At 50.4% G+C, this 21,024-nt stretch overlaps 1 protein-coding gene across 1 annotated transcript in view; it reads left to right on the top strand.

The window, feature by feature from the left end:
- The window catches only part of GCHFR (GTP cyclohydrolase I feedback regulator), a 65,771-nt gene that overhangs the window by 29,426 nt on the left and 15,321 nt on the right, over positions 1–21,024 (top strand). The window contains exons 3-4 of the mRNA XM_068130163.2: positions 1,611–1,780; positions 1,920–1,968. Coding sequence (XP_067986264.1) covers positions 1,611–1,780; positions 1,920–1,939 — 190 coding nt within the window. The 3' untranslated portion in view covers positions 1,940–1,968. The remainder of the gene's footprint in view (positions 1–1,610; positions 1,781–1,919; positions 1,969–21,024) is intronic.

The raw sequence follows: 21,024 nt of genomic DNA, 5'->3' as shown, positions 1-21,024 counted from the left end.
CGTGGCCTCACGATATACACGGGGCGCGCAGCCCTGAGAGTTCAGTGTTACAGTGAGCTCTTGAATAAAGACTCTTACAAATTACCGCGTTGTCCGCTTCCTCCTTGTTTACAAACAGCGCGCGTAACACCGCGCTTTAGGACCATCATTTTGTATGGTGACAGTGGCGTGACCAATATGGCGGCTTAAAAACCAAGCGATGTGACAGTAGCCTGACCAAGATGGCAGACCGAGATTTTGTGATGTGACTGTGGGCTAACCAAGATGGCGGCTTAAGAACCCAGCAATGAGACAGTGGACTGAGCAAGATGGTCACTTAAGGAGCCAGCGATGAGACAGTGGGCGACCAAGATGGCAGACCGCCATTTGGGTAAAGCTCTTTTCGATGTTTTGTTATGAGCACCTCGTTCATCATCTTCAAAAAGGGTGTTTAAACACACTCAGACACCCAGTTTTCAGTCATCCTGGAGGTTGAGAAGTATGCTTGCAAAGGTTGGCGCTGCTGGCTTGCTAGGTTTCATGGTTTTGGAGTTATGGAGGAGACACACACTAGCCTGGTGTTGGCTTAGCGGTTAGGGTGCCGGCTTGGGATCCTAAGGATCCTGGGTTCGAATCCCGGTCGATCGCTGAATTAACGCCAGGGGGATTGACTCAGCCTGTCATCCTTCCGAGGTCGGCAAATTGAGTACCAGCTTGCTGGGATGAATGATCCCGGTGTGTACCCCGGTTTGGAATAGGTACACCGTATCCCTGCGCATCGTAAGAGGTGACCAAGGGTTGGCGTCAGGAAGGGCATCCGGCCATAAAAAACATTGCCTCAAACAGGGAACCATGATTGTCATGGGGCCCGCAAGGGCCATAAAAAACATTGCCTCAAACAGGGAACCATGATTGTCATGGGGCCCGCAAGGGGCCCGCAAGGCTAACCCCCGCTCTAGTGGGGAAAATGGCCTTAAAACGATCATTCATTCATTCATTCACACACACTGCCTTATAATTATTATAGATTCACGAGATTAGAGCAAAAATGAGAAGATTTAAATTTATAATTGGAAGAGAATGTGATGATAATAGAGAGATTAGGAAGATTGGGAGATTGTATGAACAACGTAAAGAAAGAAGGAAGTCTGGGAGGAGGAGGTCATAAAAAGGAAAGGGGAGAGGGGCGTATGGAGCACACTGGGAAGAGGGGCGTGCAGGTATGGAGCACACTGGGAATCTGAGAGGGCTGTTTCAAAAGTGACATATTTACGAACTCACAAAACTGATGGCCGCTGATATCATTCAATATATAGTGCTATTTAACAATTGACGACTAAACATAAAGACTTTCGTAAAACATCAAGAAAATTGTTACTTACAGCTGCAGCAAAAATTAACTTCGGAATGCAACATGACAATGATTGGCCGAATGGTATCCTAATTTCCAGGTAAATAAGAAGCCTGCGACATACAGGTTTATGTAAAAAGGCAAAATAAATACAAAATATGTGGTCACGATAAATTACAGTTTGGGTGAATAAAATATTCATTCACCTCTGTCTAAGTATAATCTTGCTAATCTCAGCTTTTGGAAAGTTTTATTTCATTTTAGACGTTTACCCTTCCAGCTATGAATACAGAGTGTCAGATCCTCCGAGGATTGTTCTAGATCATCTGGATCGTCGTGGGTTCTGCCTCAAGCAAATGGCCGGTGTCGGACAGACTGTTATCTGGTGTATGTACAAACCTCCTGAGAACGAAGGACCTACTGTGGCCAGCAGTACTGACTCCAGTGCAAGTGTGTATATTGATCATCGATGGAATATAAGATTATTGTATTGAGAGGATGGTGCACAGGTAGTGTAATTACCTGTGAGAAGTCTAGTCTGCGTATGATTCCTCACTTCACTATAAAATGTGGGATTTGTGCTTTGCAGGCAAGGTGTTGAATCAATGACTGTGACTGTGACCTCCCTCGGATGGAAGGTAAGCTGACGTCAGCTGAATGATTTTACAAATCTCACAGAGTGTTTTGATGAAAAGTAGGTGAATTATTATCATCAGCACCCGAAATAAGTTCCTGCCCCAAGCACTTCCAGTAGAACGTTAGGCCTGGACAGGCAGTTTATGAAACACAATTAGAACAACAATAAACACTCTCTGTGACTTGGGCCGACAATAGTAGTGGCTAACCCCACAATATGGGATTAATTACGGTCATTATATTCTCTGCAACATTGTATTCACTGAGTGTAAAGTGTGGTGGCACGACCTTGTTCAACCTTAAACAAGGAATGATGATGACATTTGGCCAATCATTTCCATGTTGCAATCCCAAGTTAATTTTTGCTACAGCTGCAAACATCAATCTTCTTGATGTTTTACTAAAGTCTAATATATTGATCGGATGACACAACTTATAAGCTTTTCATTTTTAATTGATTTGTAAAAAAACAAAAAAAAAACACTTTGACATTATGGGGTATTGTGTGTACTAGCGTGACTCGACGCGCTCCGCACGCCTCACCACATGTCGTTTCAGAGGGATAGGCATCTTTGACCATTTCGGTGTCTTTTGGGTCTTCATGGTGTTTTGGGTCTTTGGGGTCTTTGGGGTTTTCAGGGGCTTTTGTTTCCTCTGAGTCATTAAGAGTCTTTGGGATATTTTGGTTATTCGGGGTATTTAAGGGTCTTTAAGGGTCTTTGGGGGTCTTCAGGGTGTTCAGGGTGTTTTGGGTCTTCGGGGTGTTTTGGGTCTTCGGGGTGTTTTGGGTCTTTGGGGTGTTTTGGGTCTTCGGGGTCTTTGGGGTATTCAGGGGCTTTTGGGTCTTCAGGGTCTTTTGGTTCCTCTGGGTCTTTGGTCTTCGGGGTGTTTTGGGTCTTCGGAGTGTTTTGGGTCTTTGGGGTCTATTTGGGTCTTTGGGGTCTATTTGGGTCTTCAGTGTCTTTTGGTTCCTCTGGGTCTTTAAGGGTCTTTGGGTCTTCGGGGTATTTTAGGTCTTCGGGGTCTTTTGGGTCTTCGGGGTCTTTTGGGTCTTCGGGGTGTTTTGGGTCTTCAGGGTATGTTTTGTCTTCGGCATCCTCTGGGCCTTTAAGGGTATTTTGGGCCGTTGGGGTCTTCAGCGTCTCTGTGACTTGGGCCAACAATAGTAGTGGCTAACCCCACAAGATGGTATTAATTACGGTCATTATATTCTCTGCAACATAGTATTCACTGAGTGTAAACTTACTTAGTGTAATTACTCAGGTGGCACGACCTTGTACAACCATAAACAAGGAATGATGATGACATTTGGCCAATCAATTCCATGTTGCAATCCCAAGTTAATTTTTGTTACAGCTGCAAAAATCAATCTTCTTGATGTTTTACTAAAGTCTAAATACAGTGCATTCAGAAAGTATTCAGACCCCTTCACTTTTTTTCACATTTTGTTATGTTGCAGCCTTATGATGAAATCGTTTAAACTCATTTTTTTCCTCATCAATCTACACTCAATACCCCGTAATGACAAAGAGAAAACAGGATTTTAGAAAGTTTTGCAAATTTATTAAAAATAAAAAACTGAAATATCACATTTACATAAGTATTCAGACCCTTTGCTATGACACTTGAAATTTAGCTCAGGTGCCTCCCATTTCTCTTGATCATCTTGGAGATGTTTCTACACCTTGAATGGAGTCCACCTGTGGTAAATTCAATTGATTGGACATGATTTGGACAGGCACACACCTATCTATATAAGGTCTCACAGCTGACAATGCATATCAGAGCAAAATCAAGCCATGAGGTCGAAGGAACTGCCTGCAGAGCTCAGAGACAGGATTGTGTCGAGGCACAGATCTGGGGAAGCCTACAAAAAAATTTATGCTGCGTTGAAGGTTCCCAGAGCACAGTGGCCTCCATAATTCTTAAATGGAAGAAGTTTGAAACAACCAGGACTCTTCCGAGAGCTGGCCGCCCGGCCAAACTAAGCAATCGAGGGAGAAGGGCCTTGGTGATAGATGTGACCAAGAACCCGATGGTCACTCTGGCTGAGTTCCAGAGATCCTGTGTGGAGATGGGAGAAACTTCCAGAAGGACAAACATCACTGCAACTCTCCACCGATCTGGGCTTTATGGCACAGTGGCCAGACGGAAGCCAAACAGTTCAATCTTGGTTTCATCAGACCACATAATCTTGTTTCTCACAGTCTGAGAGTCCTTTAGGTGCTTTTTTGCAAACTTAAAGCGGGCTTTCATGTGTCTTTCACTGAGGAGAGGATTCCATCTGGCCACTCTGCCATAAAGCCCAGATCGGAAGTTTCAGATCCAGATCCAGATCGGATTGGAAGTTTGGAATGTTTAGTTTAGCATGGGCCATGTGACGCGAAGTAGAAGCCCACCTCGATGTACATAAGTAGGGAATCTGTATAGAATAAGATCGTGTATGTGTCTCCATTCGAGGGGTGGAGCTATGCTAATTAGGTAGGGCTTAAGGATAATCCCCAGTGTGTAATTGCCCTTGCTATTTTCCCTACGTTTTATTTCATCTAAAAAGGGCCGCCATAACACCAACAATTACAACAACGGCCATTAAATCGACATCGCTGACAGTATAACAGGACATTACGATCGGCAAGGGAACACCGCCCAGCCGAACATTCCCGAAGGATGACTAGACTCTGCCCTTGATGACTCGTGACGTAGCAACCACACCCCGAGCTTCGTGAGTAGTTAAGGAGCCATGGGATGTGCGGGCTAAGAAGTAATAGCAAACACCATACAGGTCCCTGAGAATAGTTATTTCATAGTAGACCATTATCTTAGCCCCTTCCCCTTATTTCAGGTCAGTATGTCTTTATGTGTTATGGAGAGAAAGACAGGCCCTCCACTCATAAGGGATGCTTGGCCAGGCAGTTGCACCAGGATTGCATCCACAGTTGTTGATTCAGGGTCTTGGAGGACAGAAGACAGGCCAAAGGCCTCCAGAGTGGTGATGAGATGCGGGGATTGGTCGAGTGTGACGTCAGCGAGGGACAAAGGAGGATGAGTCCTTCCTCCCTCTCACACTCGTTCTGGTGCAGGGCGCAGGCGGTCGCATTTTTGGCTCTCTCTGATTCTGGCGATCGGATCGTGCAATCGTTTTTGTCCTCTGTCCCTGGCTGTTCCTGGCTCCTGTGTGATCGAGGAGAGGAGGAGGAGGAAGAATCTATCTCTATCTCTATCTATCTATCTATCTATCTATCTATCTCTCTCTCTCTCTCTCTCTCTCTCTCTCTCTCTCTCTCGCCGGCTTTGGGGTCGAGCAGGGGGGGGGGGGGGAATTTGGCTGCTTGCTGCACGGCTCGGTGTGCGGGCGTGCTTGACCGGCGCCATTGTGGACGCGTCAACGCTCAGTCCTTTCTCCGATGGACCGGATCCGTTCAACGAACACCAAGCCCCTCGTTAAGACAGAGCTAAGTGCCGGTCGGCATGCAGCTATTTGATACAGCGTTTTCAACATATTTCAACATACAGCTATTTGATCTTCATTTCAACAATATTGATAGATAAAGGTGATATAATATAACAAATATCATGAAACATTTACATTTTGTAGTCCATTGTATAATTTAAATAAACATAAATGCAAATTTCGCATGTGGAAAAAGTAAGTACACCCCTACATTTATCACTACTTCAAACACCTAAAATTAGAATCAGGTGCACCAGCTCAGGTGCAAATGATTAGAACATCATCAGAGAGGATCTTGGAGGAACCTGTCTTATTTAAACCTCAGACATTTCGTTTGGTTTGCTCCTTGTTGTTGAAGTGTGCGGCGTTACCATGCCTAGATCAAAAGAGCTCTCTGAGGCCTTCAGAAAGAAGGTTATAGATGCCTACGAGTCTGGGAAGGGATTTAAAAAAGATCTCCAAACAATTTGATATCAATCATTCGACTGTCTGGAAGATGATCTACAAGTGGAGAAGATTCCAAACAACTGCCAACTTGTTCAGGCCAGGCCGCCCCAGCAAGTTCAGCCCGAGAGCAGACAGCAAGATGCTGAAAGAAGTCTCAAATAACCCCAGAATGTCATCTCGGGACCTACAGGTAGCTCTTGCCACTGTTGATGTCAAAGTGCACGAGTCTACCATTAGAAAGAGGCTGCACAAATGTGATCTACATGGGAGGTGTGCCAGGAGGAAACTTTTGCTGTCCAGAAAGAACATCAGGGCAAGACTAAAGTTTGCCAATGAACACCTTGGGAAAGACCAGCACTTCTGGATCAATGTGCTCTGGACAGATGAGTCAAAGGTAAAGCTATTTGGCCGCAGTACCAGAAGACATGTTTGGCGAAAACCAAAGACAGCATTTGACCACAAGAACCTGATACAAACTGTAAAGCATGGTGGTGTAAATATTGTTACAGACGCGGTTGTGGATGTTAGTTTACCGAGCGGTTTGGTATGACCGCGTCTGCACAGTTTACCCGATTATGCTCGAACGTTGACTAAGTCGCGCTATGCTAAATCAATGATGGAAAAGACACAACGGCTGGATTAAAATGACACGACACCAAGGGTTCAGTTCTCAAGACCTCCGGAGGAGGTTATATTAGGGCGGAAGGTCAGATTACAACGACAAGAGGGACAGCATAGAAAGGCAGGCACTTAGACACACTCTTATATTAGCCCCGACAGACGACAGATAAACGGGACAAAACTGACTCACACGGGGATTGATGGCAAGGAAAGCGGGTAGTCGATGGCTCAAGGTGCACTCTTGGCTCAAGGACAGAATCGACCCGCTCCGGTCCAGAGATGCGGGAGGTCTCTCTCAGCGCGAGAAGGTGGTGACTGGCTCTTCTTCAAGCTCGGGGCGCATCTCTCGTCACGTCCGGTAAGTCGCTGCGTATATCCGGCGGGGAGTCACACGCCCTCGGCTCGTTAGCTCCGCCCCAGATGGAATCGGTCCGCCCTTCTTATTGGGTGCGGGGGGGTTACCAGGCTCCGCCCTTGACGAGGAGCTGACAGCCAGCCCCTTCGTGGTAACCCCGTCGGAGCGCATGGTCAATGGCGGCTAACCGAGCCGGTGTGAGGACGCACACTCCCCCGCGCCGCTCCGCCCCCATTCTCCTCTGTTGTTGTAGTTGTAGTTGTTGTTGTTGTAGTTTCATGGGGAAGATGGGAGGAGGTATGGGAAGGTCCTAAACTCACTACTGGTGCCATATAATCACATTCTGGTGCAACGAAGAGTCAGAATTAATGGAAACGAGTCCTTAACTGACATAGACTAAGAATAACTAGCAAGATGTCCGAAAGTTGTCTACGTGAGATGCGGTGGACCTGGGCACGACATTTAATGGGGGAAAAAGGGGAAGGTCGGCTCTACTGATTGTTGTTTACAGACAATGGGACTAGGGAATGGGGGATTGGGGATAGTTGGGGAGTATTGGGGAAATAGGGGAATATTTACAAGCGGATATGGAGGCCAAATCCCATATTCGCAACATTGCACCCTTCTCTACCCTCGGGGCGTCCCGACCCGATAAATTTTTACCTATTTTAGTGTGGCACTCAGATGTAGTTCCCTCTACTATTAACTCTACCCTGAGTGCGACAGTTTTACAGATATTCACAAATGAGTAAATATGTCCCCCTGCGACGTTGCACCCTTCTCCTCACAGAAACACACCCACAGGATAACCGAATCGCGGAAAGAATTCGCAAACTAAACATACAGCCGGTAGGGAGCATTATTTACAAGACTACGCTGATATTTACACTACGATCCAGGACCTGTTTTTGGAGGAACACATGCAGATGTTATGCATAGAGAGAGCACGCATGCCAGCATCGATACACCAACCCACGAGTGCTCTGTGGCCTTACGGCCTTTAATAACGTGCAGAGCACCCCTTCCAAGCACCAAAAGCACTACTACACACCCAAACACCAATCAGTGCACCAATAAAATGTTTAGTGATCATGGTGTGGTGTCGCAGCCGGCCGATGGTCTGCCGCTGGTCTTGCCTTCGTGTGGTGCACTTGGCCTTCGTACTTCTTTCAAAAATAAAGAAAGGCGCCAACCGCGTCCATTTCTGTATTGTGGCCTTCAGTGGTGTCAACTAAAAGTGGTTCACCTGTATGGCATAGGTGCCACGTTGACCCATAGGTCCATCAATGGGTGGTGCTTGGCCGCAACAGAACTGCGGTCCATGGTGGGCGGCCACAAACATTGCGGTCCATATGGTGTATCGATCCAGGCAGCGAGCAGCGAAAGTGCAGGCCCACAACTGCGTAGCCAGCACCTCTCTCTCCTCTCTCTCTGCCCCAAAGCCAGATCCTCGGAGGTGGGAGACAAAAGAAGCAGACAAGTGAGTAAGGTGGTAAGGGCGCAAAAGTGCACGCAATATAAGATGATGCACACTGGGGGCACATGGGAACCAGGTGAGACAGGTACGTTCCTACCGTACGCCCCCCCCCCCAACCAGGTAACCTACATGGCCCCTCCCTTACCCCTTACTGTATCCACAAAACACAACACTACCCATAAACATCTGCTTTACAAATCAACAAACGTCCCTACTGTCTTCCCCGTTCCTCCCATAAACCAAATTCGTCTTCTCTCCCTCCTAACCAATCAAATTTGCCATTTTCAACTCTCATCAAAATTTGCCATTTCCAACTCAACATCATAATTTGCTATCACCAATTCATCATCAGTCCCTCCTAGGGAGGGAGAGATGGAATCACCCCAATGTCTCATCCACGTCGTGATGCGTCTCACCAATCCTCACAGCAATTCTTATTTCCTGCAACAGAACAAAGAAAACACAGGTGTGGAGTCATCATCATCACCACAGGTAAGTGGCTGCGTATGGTGCGACAGGTTCATCAATCCTAACTATTTCCTAAATGACTTTAACAACTTTACATTACCCGGGGTCTTTCTCCGGCCAAACCATTGGCCCTCTTACACTATGGGTTCTAAAAACCAATTCCCATTGGCCAACTGTGGTGCTTTTCAATTTGAGGTCTCACTCCCCCGATTCATCTCCCGGTGCCCTCGCACAATTTCTGGGCCGCGACGTGTACCTCTCCCAGCGGGTCTACCCACCTGCACACCCCCACCACTGCAGTTGCCTCCGAGCTTACCTGCTCCTTACCCTAACCTAACTACCTGGGGAAGGCCCTCTGGCGCTCTCCCCATTCGGTGCCCTCTCTGGCACTGGGCTGCCCGATCCACACCCGGGATCCTCAGGCACCCACTCACAACTACCGGCTCCCAGAGCCCACCTGCGGCCTCACCTGGCCGACATCCTCACAGTGGTGGAGTGCCCAACCAACTACACACACTAACAGGCTACACGCCCAGCCATTTCCACAACACTAATGCACCCATCCACAATACCATTCTGCAACCGCACCACAAATGCCAATATCCAACCACAATTTACCTATACCCTCTACCTAACACTTACACTACCCGCCCCGGGTACTCGTGAAAGGGGTCCACTCTTCCCCCATCCACACCTTCGCACCATGCACACCACTCCGTACCACTTACTCCAACTCTCTCCACACACCTGCACTTGCACACCTGTGCTCTCACACCTGGTGCCACCTGCACCCTTCTCTCCCCAAGCGCATTCGCGCTGATCCACACACTCACTACTCATACACTGCTCCACACACCTGTCCAGTTGCACACCTGTGCAATCACACCTGTTCAATCCTCACACACACGGCATCATCTCAGCTAACTACTCCCTTCTGAAACTTGCGCTTCCCAGTCGTCCCTTTAAACTATTGCGCTCCCACGTCATTATCATCCACACTAAACTACCTGCGTCCCCACTACAGGTATCAGTCACTAACTAATCTTAACGTTACCTAATGTCATCTTCGCTAGATCCCTATCAATATCCTAACCCACCCGGGCTAGTTTTCACTGCCATACACCCCATAAGCTATTGCTCCTTTGCCCCACCAGGGGAAGGGTGGCAGGGATGCCAGCCTTACCCACCGGGCCCATCGCTCACTACCAATTTTGCACATCAAATTTCAACAAATCAAAAATTTGCCAATCACTACCCATCATCTGCCAATCACTACTGCCAATCCCTTGCCAATCATCAAATTTTGTTTTTCTCTAATTTTGGGGCCAAAACACTAACCTCATCACCCAGTCTACTCACTAATGCCTCTCGGTGCGCCAATTCCCGTCCAAAGCCCGGCTTCGTAAAGCCAAGCCATGAATGCGGGTTGTTTGGTGCCAGCGGCTGGACACGTCCCGCATTCGGTGCAGGGACGGGGGCTTACCCGGGCCGAGATCCCACGCACCATCTCGGCGTGGAGCCATCCAATGTCCCGATCTCGACCTGCCGGAATGCCTCAACAAAAAGTGGTCGCCATGACGACCCTTTCTATCGGGCTGCCCGCTCCGCCTAGTGGAGCACGGACGCGGCCGTTCAAAGCGAGGCCCGGCACGCACCGAGGGCCCGCTTCGGCTAAAAGTCGACCTAACCTCTAACCTGGTTACCGTCGATGCTTCACCTGGATTCTTACACCCCGCAGCCCGTTCCTTGCTCACACATCCAGCCGTCTCCATGCTCCTCGTACCTTTCCTTACACACCTCGGTACACTCATTCCACTCACAGCCTTGGTCACACACCTGACCACCGAACACTTTGGCACACATTCGTTGGTCGCACACCTCACCAACACACCTCTTCGCGCCCCCTCCTCTGTCACCTCCTCTGTGACAATCACAGGTGTGCTCTCATTCGCACACCCAACCACGTGCCTCACCACCAACTCCAGTGTGCATTCCCACTCACGCTCTACCATTCCAGGTGTGCTTCCTTTCTCACCTGTCACAACCAACTCACGCTCCGTGTCACTCTTACTCCTCTCACCACCACTCTTGACAGCGCACTCACCCTTACTCTTGACAGCGCACTCTTTCCTCATGCACCCGTCCGTTACACACCTTTCTCGCGCACACTCTTGCGCACACTCTCCCGTCACACCCTCTGTAACACTTACCACACCACGCTTCCATGTGCTTCCTCGCACACGTGCTACGACCGACTCACTCTCGCCAGCACTCTCACTCCTTGGCACGCACTTTTTCCTCACACACCCCAGAGTCGGACTTTCTCGCACACCTCCTTTTTCGCACCCCAGACCTGTCGCACACTTCACCAACGGCCTCTCACGAACACCCGGGTCCATCTCGACCCCCAAGCTTCTTAAATCCCCTGGCGCATCATACGCACGACCATATTGGTCACCACTTACACCGGGTCCTCTTTCTCTTCGCTTCTCCTCCATCACCTGCGAATCCCTCATCCGGTTAATGAGCACATCATCACGATCCGAACACAGACTTCGGACCAATTCTTTTATCTCCTCTTTTATCTCTTTCTTATCCCCTCTCCGTCGCTTCTTAATTTCGCTCACCCCTTCTTCCACTTCTTCTAATTTCTGCTTCACCTCCTTTATTCCCCGGTACGTCTCCTCAAGCTCGTCCTCCAAGGCTACCTTGACCGTTTCCATGTGCGTCCTCACCTGCCGGTCCTTCGTCTCCATTACCTCTATCACCTTGTCCAACCTCGTTGTCAGTCCCTCACGTACCATCTGACATTGCCTCTTTGTCGCTACCAAGTCATTTTTTAGGTCATTTTGGGTCGCTTTTAACCCTCCTAATACCGCAGTGTTCCTTTGAACCTGCTCCACTAACTCCGTCTGTCCCACCGTCAGCTGCTCCACCTCCTGCGTCAGGTCCTCTATGCCCCCTTGTAACTTTACAGTCCCCTTTCTCACCTCCTTCTCCATGTGCTCCTTACAGTGCCTCACCTCCTCGCGCACTCCTCCGACCTCCTCACTCACCCCTCTTCTGATCTCCTCTCCCATCACTTGCATCTCCTGCCCAGATGCCACCCTCATCTGCTCCATTTCCTCCCTGTGAGCATCCAGTTTGGTTTCTACCCCCATTCTGACCCCCTCTATCTGCTGCCCCATTTGTTTAACTTCCCTTTCCGCTTGGTCCCTCATGTCCCTCAATTTGCCTTCCATACTGTTTTCTTTTCTAACCCCTCTAACCCATTTTTCACTCCCTCTATCTGATTCTCCTGGGCAGCCATTCTATTTTCTACCCCCGTTAACCCCTCCTGTATTTCCCCTAATCTATTGTCTAATTTCCCAAATTTCTTGTCTAATCCCTTAAAATTATTGTCTAACCCCTCACCGGTACCCCTCGCTTCGTCCCTCATTACCCCCATTTGGTTTCCCATTACCCCCAATTGCTCACTCTGAGCCCTCGCTTCGTCCCTCATTACCCCCATTTGGTTCTCTAATCGCTCACTCATTTGTTCCATAAGGGCCCTCATTTGCAGGAGGAAAAGGTTCGAATCCACCAGGGGCGCTGCCACGGTCGCGGGCGCGGTGACCAGCGAGGCGCCATTTTGTGCGTCTGCTACCCTCGCTGCTTCGCTCTCCTCACGTCCCTCAATTTGGTCCTGGACCGACCCTGCCTCACTCTCCACTACCGGACCCCAGCCGACTTGGTCTGCCATAGCGCGACTTTCAAAATTCGGGTTTTTATTTTCGTAAAACACAATCAAATTTCGCCGTTATAATTTCGAGCGCGTAAAACGCGCTCCGGGTCGAATTCTACTTCCCAACACGAAAATGTTACCCTAATGGTACACTTGGTGTTCCAAAATTTGGGCTAAATGAATTTAGTCCCAGGTCCGAATCCGACACTCCTGACACCAATTGTTACAGACGCAGTTGTGGATGTTAGTTTACCGAGCGGTTTGGTATGACCGCGTCTGCACAGTTTACCCGATTATGCTCGAACGTTGACTAAGTCGCGCTATGCTAAATCAATGATGGAAAAGACACAACGGCTGGATTAAAATGACACGACACCAAGGGTTCAGTTCTCAAGACCTCCGGAGGAGGTTATATTAGGGCAGAAGGTCAGATTACAACGACAAGAGGGACAGCATAGAAAGGCAGGCACTTAGACACACTCTTATATTAGCCCCGACAGACGACAGATAAACGGGACAAAACTGACTCACACGGGGATTGATGGCAAGGAAAGCGGGTAGTCGATGGCTCAAGGTGCACTCTTGGCTCAAGGACAGAATCGACCCGCTCCGGTCCAGAGATGCGGGAGGTCTCTCTCAGCGCTAGAAGGTGGTGACTGGCTCTTCTTCAAGCTCGGGGCGCATCTCTCGTCACGTCCGGTAAGTCGCTGCGTATATCCGGCGGGGAGTGACACGCCCTCGGCTCGTTAGCTCCGCCCCAGATGGAATCGGTCCGCCCTTCTTATTGGGTGCGGGGGGGTTAACAGGCTCCGCCCTTGACGAGGAGCTGACAGCCAGCCCCTTCGTGGTAACCCCGTCGGAGCGCATGGTCAATGGCGGCTAACCGAGCCGGTGTGAGGACGCACACTCCCCCGCGCCGCGCCGCCCCCATTCTCCTCTGTTGTTGTAGTTGTAGTTGTTGTTGTTGTAGTTTCATGGGGAAGATGGGAGGAGGTATGGGAAGGTCCTAAACTCACTACTGGTGCCATATAATCACATTCTGGTGCAACGAAGAGTCAGAATTAATGGAAACGAGTCCTTAACTGACATAGACTAAGAATAACTAGCAAGATGTCCGAAAGTTGTCTACGTGAGATGCGGTGGACCTGGGCACGACATTTAATGGGGGAAAAAGGGGAAGGTCGGTTCTACAGAGTGTTGTTTACAGACAATGGGACTAGGGAATGGGGGATTGGGGATAGTTGGGGAGTATTGGGGAAATAGGGGAATATTTACAAGCGGATATGGAGGCCAAATCCCATATTCGCAACAATATTATGGTTTGGCGCAGCTTTGCTGCATCAGGGCCTGGGCAGCTCACCATCATAGAATCCACTATGAATTCTTCATTGTACCAGAGGGTGCTTGAGGATAATGTGAGGCTATCTGTCGGAAAGTTGAAGCTCAACCGAAGGTGGACCTTGCAACATGACAATGACCCTAAACAGACCAATAAATCCACCAAGGAATGGCTGAAAAGAAAGAAATGGAGGGTTCTGGAATGGCCAAGTCAAAGCCCAGATCTAAATCCCATCGAGATGTTGTGGGGGGATTTGAAACGAGCTGTACATGCAAGAAACCCCTCAAACATCGCACAGCTGAAAGAATTCTGCATGGAGGAGTGGGCAAAAATTTCTCCCAGTCGATGTCAGAGACTGGTAGACAGTTATAAGAAACGCCTACTTGAGGTTGTTTCTGCCAAAGGGGGCAATACCACGTATTAGAGCCAAGGGTGTACTTCCTTTTTCCACATGCGAAATTTGCATTTATGTTTACATAAATTTTACAATGGACTACAAATTGTAAATGTTTCATGATATTTGTTATATTATTATGTCGGTGGGGTAGAGCAATATCTAGAGTCAGGTAGATCTGAATAGGAATCATGCTTTGCTTCATCTGTCGCGATAAGGAATCTGCCCTGTAATAAGTTCTGTGTGGTTAGTCCGGTTTGTCGGTTAAGGAGTATACCTGTGAACACACCGGGATGTTCGTGTGCTAGGTAGTTGTAGGGATTAAAGATAACAGCCCTTGTGTGTCACACCAGGGAATCAAACCTTTGTCCCTTATGGCAACGCACACCTGTAAACACTTAGATAGGCCCTTTATTGCACACAGTAATTAAATTCCCTTCCCTGACAATAACTTCGGAAGAAAATGGGCAGGCGGCCAGTTCGGGGCACCGCCGCATGGGCCGCAGCCGGCTACACCTCCAGCTGGCCTGGAATGGCCTCGTGGCAAGGCCGGGGGCCACGCACGGGATGACGCTTGGCTGGGCAGGGAGGGGTTCGAGCAATACCACCAGCGGGAAGCACTCGACCAATCAGAGGGCGCACCGAGATGGACGTCACAGGCCAGGCCATAAAAGGGTGGGCTGACGAGATATTGAAGAGAGATTATCGAGCCGCATTATGCAGAGGTCTTATTGAGCAGCTCTGATTTTCAGCAGCGCTTGGTTCCGAGCAGCAGCTCTCTTGGGTTTTCTTAGCGGTGCAGTCGCATTCCTCCCTGTGGCTTTCCTCGTCAAGATGCTGTTCTCTCTCCTGTCTCTCCTCACGGTGGACCTCGTGTGGAGATCGCTGGCAGTGCTTTGGGCCGCGTGGTGCTTTTAGGGCGTTGGACGCGTGGTGCTTGGAGCGGTGCTCGGTGCTTTGGAGCTTTGAGCGAGAGACCTCGTGGTGTGCCGCTGAACAGACGAGGCCGGGGCGAGCGGATTGCTCGAAGCCTGGTGGCGCACGAGCGGGGGCCGGACACCAGCCGCATTGGTTGACGGATGCAAGACGACAAGACAGATAAGGACGCATCATTTCACAAATACACGACGAACGTGTTTCTTTGGTAACTCATTCCCTCATCTCGTATCTGCAGTCTGGTGTGTGGGATCCCAATTTAGAATTAGAGTTAGTATCGCGTTTACCTGTCCCTACCTTTTATTTTAATAAACCCTTGTATTATTTTCCATTCCCTGCAAATCTTGTGCCCGTTTGAGTTAATTCCCCTTCCACAGTTACGTGCTCCCGCTTCTTCCTCTTCCCTTCTTCTCTTCATGCGTTTGATAGCAAAATCCGTGTTTGATCGTCGCCTCCAGTAAAGCCGTTATGGTCCATCCGCGGTCCCTGGTCAAGACCAGAGGGTCCGCGCAACAATATTATATCACCTTTATCTATCAATATTGTTAAAATGAAGATCAAATAGCTGTATGTTGAAATATGTTGAAAAAGTCAAAACTTTACATGGGGTGTACTTACTTTTTCACGTGACTATATATATTGTTGCGAATATGGAATTTGGCCTCCATATCCGCTTGTAAATATTCCCCTATTTTCTCCAATACTCCCCAACTTTCCCCGATCCCCCATTCCCTAGTCCCATTGCATGTAAATAACAATCAGTAGAGCCGACCTTCCCCTTATTCCCCCATTAAATGTCGTGCCCAGGTCCACCGCACCACACGTAGACAACTTTCGGACATCTTCCTAGTTATTCTTATTCTATGTCAGTTAAGGCCTCGTCTCCATTAATTATGACTCTTCGTTGCACCAGAATGTGATTATATGGCATCAGTAGTGAGTTTAGGACCTTTCCCATACCTCCTCCCATCTTCTTCCCCAAACAACAACAATAACAACAACTACAACAACAATTACAACAACAACAGAGGAGATGGCGGCGGAGCGGGGGAGGATGCGTCCTCACACCGGCTCGATTAGCTCCAGACCATGCGCTCCACGGGGTTACCACGAAGGGGCTCCTTGTCAGCTCCTCGTCAAGGGCGGAGCCTGGTAAACCCCCCGCACGCACCCAATGAGAAGCAACGTGCCGATTCCACGAGGCGGAGCTAACGAGCCGAGGGCGTGTCACTCCCCGCCGGATATACGCGGCCACGCGCCGGATGTGACGAGAGATGCGCCTCAGCTTGGAGACTGGAGAGAGAAGCCACCGCCACCCCCAGCGCGACGATACCTCCCCGCATCTCTGGACCGGACCGAGTCGATTCTGCCTTGAGCCAAGAGTGCACCTTGAGCCATCGCTACCTGCCTTTCCTTGCCATCAATCCCCGTGTGAGTCAGCATTTTGTCCCGTGTGTCTGTCGTCTGTCCGGGGTTAATATAAGAGTGTGTCTAAGTGCCTGTCTTCCTGTAATATACCTCTAGCCCCTGTAATCTAACCTTTTCCGCCTTAATATAACCTCCTCCGGAGGTCTTGAGAACTGAACCCCTGGTGTCGTATTGTGTGATTGTAATCCAGCCGGGTGTCTTCTTTTTCTTATTGAGCCAGCGTAGCGCGACTTCGTCAACGTCGAGTATAGTCGGGTAATTTGTGCGGACACGACGGCCATTCCGCTCGGCCCACTTTAACATCAAAGTCGTGTCTGTAACAATTGGTGTCGGGAGTGAGATTCGAGGCCCGACCAAATTTTGAAAAAAAAAAAACGAATAGAGGAAAAAAAAAAATTTGGTCAAAATTTGGAGCGGCCGAAATTTGTTTTGTTTTACGAAACTCGAATTTTGCAAGTCGCGCTATGGCGGATCAAGACGGCTGGGGTCCGGTAAAGGAGAGTGAGGTAGGGTCGATCCAGGACCAAATTGAGGGACAAGAGGAGAGCGAAGCAGTGAGGGCGGCAGGTTCGCAAAATAGCGCCGTCACGCACGAAGTAGCGGGCGCGCAAAAAGGCGCCTCGCACGAGCGTGCGGTAGCCGAGCCGGCTGTATCAGCGGGCTTTAACATGCAGCCGATTGACATGCAGGCCCTCATTGCGCAGCTACAGGCAGCTGTACAGATGAGTATGGGAAGCCAGATTGAGCGATTGGGTGAGCAAATGAGGGTTGATAGTGGGCGATTAGAGGGCCAAATGAGGGGTACCGGTGAGAAGTTAGACAATAATTTTGAGGAGTTAGACAAGAAAATTGAGAAGTTAGACAATAATTTTGAGGAGTTAGACAAGAAAATTGGGAAGTTAGACAATAATTTTGAGGAGTTAGACAAGAAAATTGGGAAGTTAGACAATAATTTTAAGGGATTAGACAAGAAATTTGGGAAGTTAGACAATAATTTTGAGGGGTTAGACAACGGGATAAAAGAGGTGAGAAATGGGTTAATAGGGTTAGAAAACAGTATGGAAGGCAAATTGAGGGACATGAGGGACCAAGCGGAAAGGGAAGTTAAACAAATGGAGCAGCAGATAGAGGGGGTCAGAATGGGGGTAGAAACCAAACTGGATGCTCACAGGGAGGAAATGGAGCAGATGAGGGTGGCATCTGGGCAGGAGATGCAAGTGATGGGAGAGGAGATCAGAAGAGGAGTGAGTGAGGAGGTCGGAGGAGTGCGCGAGGAGGTGAGGCACTGTAAGGAGCGCATGGAGAAAGAAGTGAGAAAGGGGACTGTAAAATTGCAAGGTGGTATAGAGGAGTTGACGCTGGGAGTAGAACAACTGACAGTGGGACAAAAGGAGTTGGGGGACCAGGTAAAGAAGAACACAGCGGTAATAGAGGGTTTAAAATCGACACAGAAGGAGATGAAAAAGGACGTAGGGGTAATTAAAAAAGATTGTCAGACGGTACATGAGGACCTGACGAGGAAAATGGACAAGGTGGTAGAGGTAATGGAGGTTAAAGAGCGGGAGGTGCGGGAGCACATAGAAAAAAATTAAGTGGAGTTAGAGGAAGAACTTAAAGGGGCGCACGAAGAGATGAAGGAGATGAAGCAAAAATTAGAAGAAGTGGAAGAAGGGGTGAGCGAAATTAAAAAGCGACGGAGAGAGGATAAGAAAGAGATAAAAGAGGAGGTAAAAGAATTGGTCCAGAGTCTGTGTTCGGATCGTGATGATGTGCTCATTAACCGGATGAGGGATTCGCAGGTGATGGAGGAGAAGCGAAGAGAAAGAGGACCCGGTGTAAGTGGTGACCAATATGGTCGTGCGTATGATGCGCCAGGTGATTTAATAAGCTTGGGGGTCGAGATAGACCCGGATGTTCGTGAGAGGCCAAGAGTGAGGTGTATGGCTGGTCCGGAGGGTATGGAACGAGAGGTGCGAGGTGTGGGTGAGCAAGGTTGTGGTGGTGGTGGTATGGAATGGGTAGCGGGTTGCGGAGGTGTGACCCATGCATCGACACCAACAGGGGTAGTTGTTGGAGGGACCGGGGAGGCACGAGAGCCCCTTGGGGGTAGTGTACTGTGGGGGCCCGGCCGGTTCGGCCCCGCGCTGACCCCGCAAGGGGCGACGCACGGGGTCCGGCAGGCGGGCAACGACTCACATACGAGGTGGTCCCACAAGGTCCCACTCGCGCCGTATGACGGCAAGAGTGATCTACGCGCGTACCTGGCGCAGTTCGACTGTGTGTGTAAGGGCAACGGTTGGGGTGAGGACGAAGGTGGAGTACACCTGGTGGCCGCATTGCGCGGCGCGGCGGCGGAGGTGCTGACGGCATTACCAGCGGGTGCTCTCACCCTGCCAGCCCTCCGCGACGCCCTAATTAATCGATTCGGCATAGAACAGCAGAGCGAGCTTGTTAAAGCTCAGCTCGCGCTGCGAAAACGCAAGCCCCAGGAAGCCATCGGGGAACTTGCCCACGACATTCGCCGCGCAGTGGGGATCGCACATGCTAGCATGGCAGCGGATTCCCGGGAAAGCCTGGCGCTGGACCATTTTATCCAGGCCCTCCCGGATATTGAGCTCCGGCAACAGCTCGCCATGTGGCGCCCGCAGACTCTGAGCCAGGCGGCTGACGCTGCGGCCCGTTGGGAAGCAGCGAGGCCCCTGGCCCGAGGGGGCGAGCGTCTCGCAATGGCGGTCCGCCAGGTGGGACCCCCGATGGAGGGCGGACCCCTTAGGGGGCCCGCCCCCGACGTGGGTCCTGACCTGGCGGGCATGGTTCGGAGGCTGGTGGACCAGCGCCTGGCGGGACCTGGACCATGGCAGGCGGCCACGGAGGTGGCCCGCGGTGGACCACGAGCGGGTAATCCAATTCGGACCTACAGGGGGGGGAATTTGGAATTCCGGAGGCAAGCACCTTATCAGGTGAGGTGCTATACCTGCAACCGCCTGGGTCACCTGGCGCGGCACTGTCGAAACGCGCGCCGGGATGATCCCCGGCAGTTGAGGTCCTCAACTCCGCCCAGGGGGGAGCGGGTTAGCCGACCCCAGACACCCCCCCGCCAGACCCCGGGAAACTAGAAGGTGTCGGGCACGTAGGGCGGTGTTCGGCAGCAGAGGATGGAGGAGAGCCCTCATTGACGCGACAGGTCATTTATTGTGGCCAAATTGGAACCGGTAGCCTGACAATTAGATGCAAAATTGCCGGCGTGGGGGTAGACGCCGTAGTGGACACAGGAGCTAGCGCCACGATCATCAGCCCTGTGGTCCTTGATTCGAGCGCAGGTGGCTGGGATAAGATCCAGCGCCTGCAAAATTATAGTTTGCAGCTTGCTACCGGGGTAACGGCCCCGATCATAGGGCGTGGTTCTGTGACCCTCAAGTTAGGGTCGGTAAGGAGAGAGATAGATGTTTGGGTGGCGGAGGTGTGCGACCCATGTTTAATAGGGTTGGACCTGTTGACTGCCAGCGGTTGTAAAATCGACTTGTGCCGGGGGATCCTGCAGGTGGGAGTAGAAGAGCTGCCGTTAGGGGGAGTGAGCACGGCCGAGAGAGCGGAGCTGGAGGCTTCCGAGGCCGTGACCATCCCCCCAAGGGCCGAGGCGATAGTGCCGGCCCGGTGGGCAGCTCGCCCAACATGGCAGGAGTCCTACGGCCTGGTCGAACCGGTGGCAGCGCAGTCCATACCGGGTTTAATCGTGGGCCGCACCCTTGTAAAAACGGACGGACCGGTAGTGGCCGTCCGAGTAGTAAATGTGAGTACAGAACCACGCACTATAGTAAGGGGCACGAGGGTAGCTGGCTGCACCCCAGTTGAGGAAGTCGCGACAGTGAGGGGCGAGAACGTCCAGCCGAGCCGACCCCGGGGGGAGCCTTCAATAACAAGTAGGAATTGGCCCGATCCCATTTGCGAGATGGTAAATCGTAGTAGCGTAGAGTTGGGAGGTACCCAGAGGGAGGCCTTACACAAACTGGTTGGGTCCCATTTGGACCTCTTCTCCCTGTCCACCGAGGATATTGGACGTACGGGCCTGGTGAAACATCAGATCCACACCGGTGAGGCCCGGCCTATTCGTCAGGCCACCCGACGGCTCCCTTGGAGCAAGAGGGCGGAAGCTGACGAGCAGGTTGCAAAAATGCTCGACGCAGGTGTGATCGAGCCCTCGGGAAGTCCTTGGATGTCACCTGTTGTGCTGGTCAAAAAGAAGGATGGGACCACGCGGTTCTGCGTGGACTATCGCCAGCTAAACAACGTGACACTCAAGGACTCATATCCCCTGCCAAGGATTGATGACACCCTCGATGCCGTTGCGGGCTCAAATTGGTTCACAACTTTGGACCTCAAGAGTGGGTATTGGCAGGTGGAGATGGATAGGGCAGGGA

This window comes from Myxine glutinosa, chromosome 1, assembly GCF_964187855.1.
Source record: "Myxine glutinosa chromosome 1, kmMyxGlut1.1, whole genome shotgun sequence".
NCBI classification, from domain to species: Eukaryota; Metazoa; Chordata; class Myxini; order Myxiniformes; family Myxinidae; genus Myxine; species Myxine glutinosa.
This window is presented reverse-complemented; position numbering and strand designations above follow the sequence as displayed.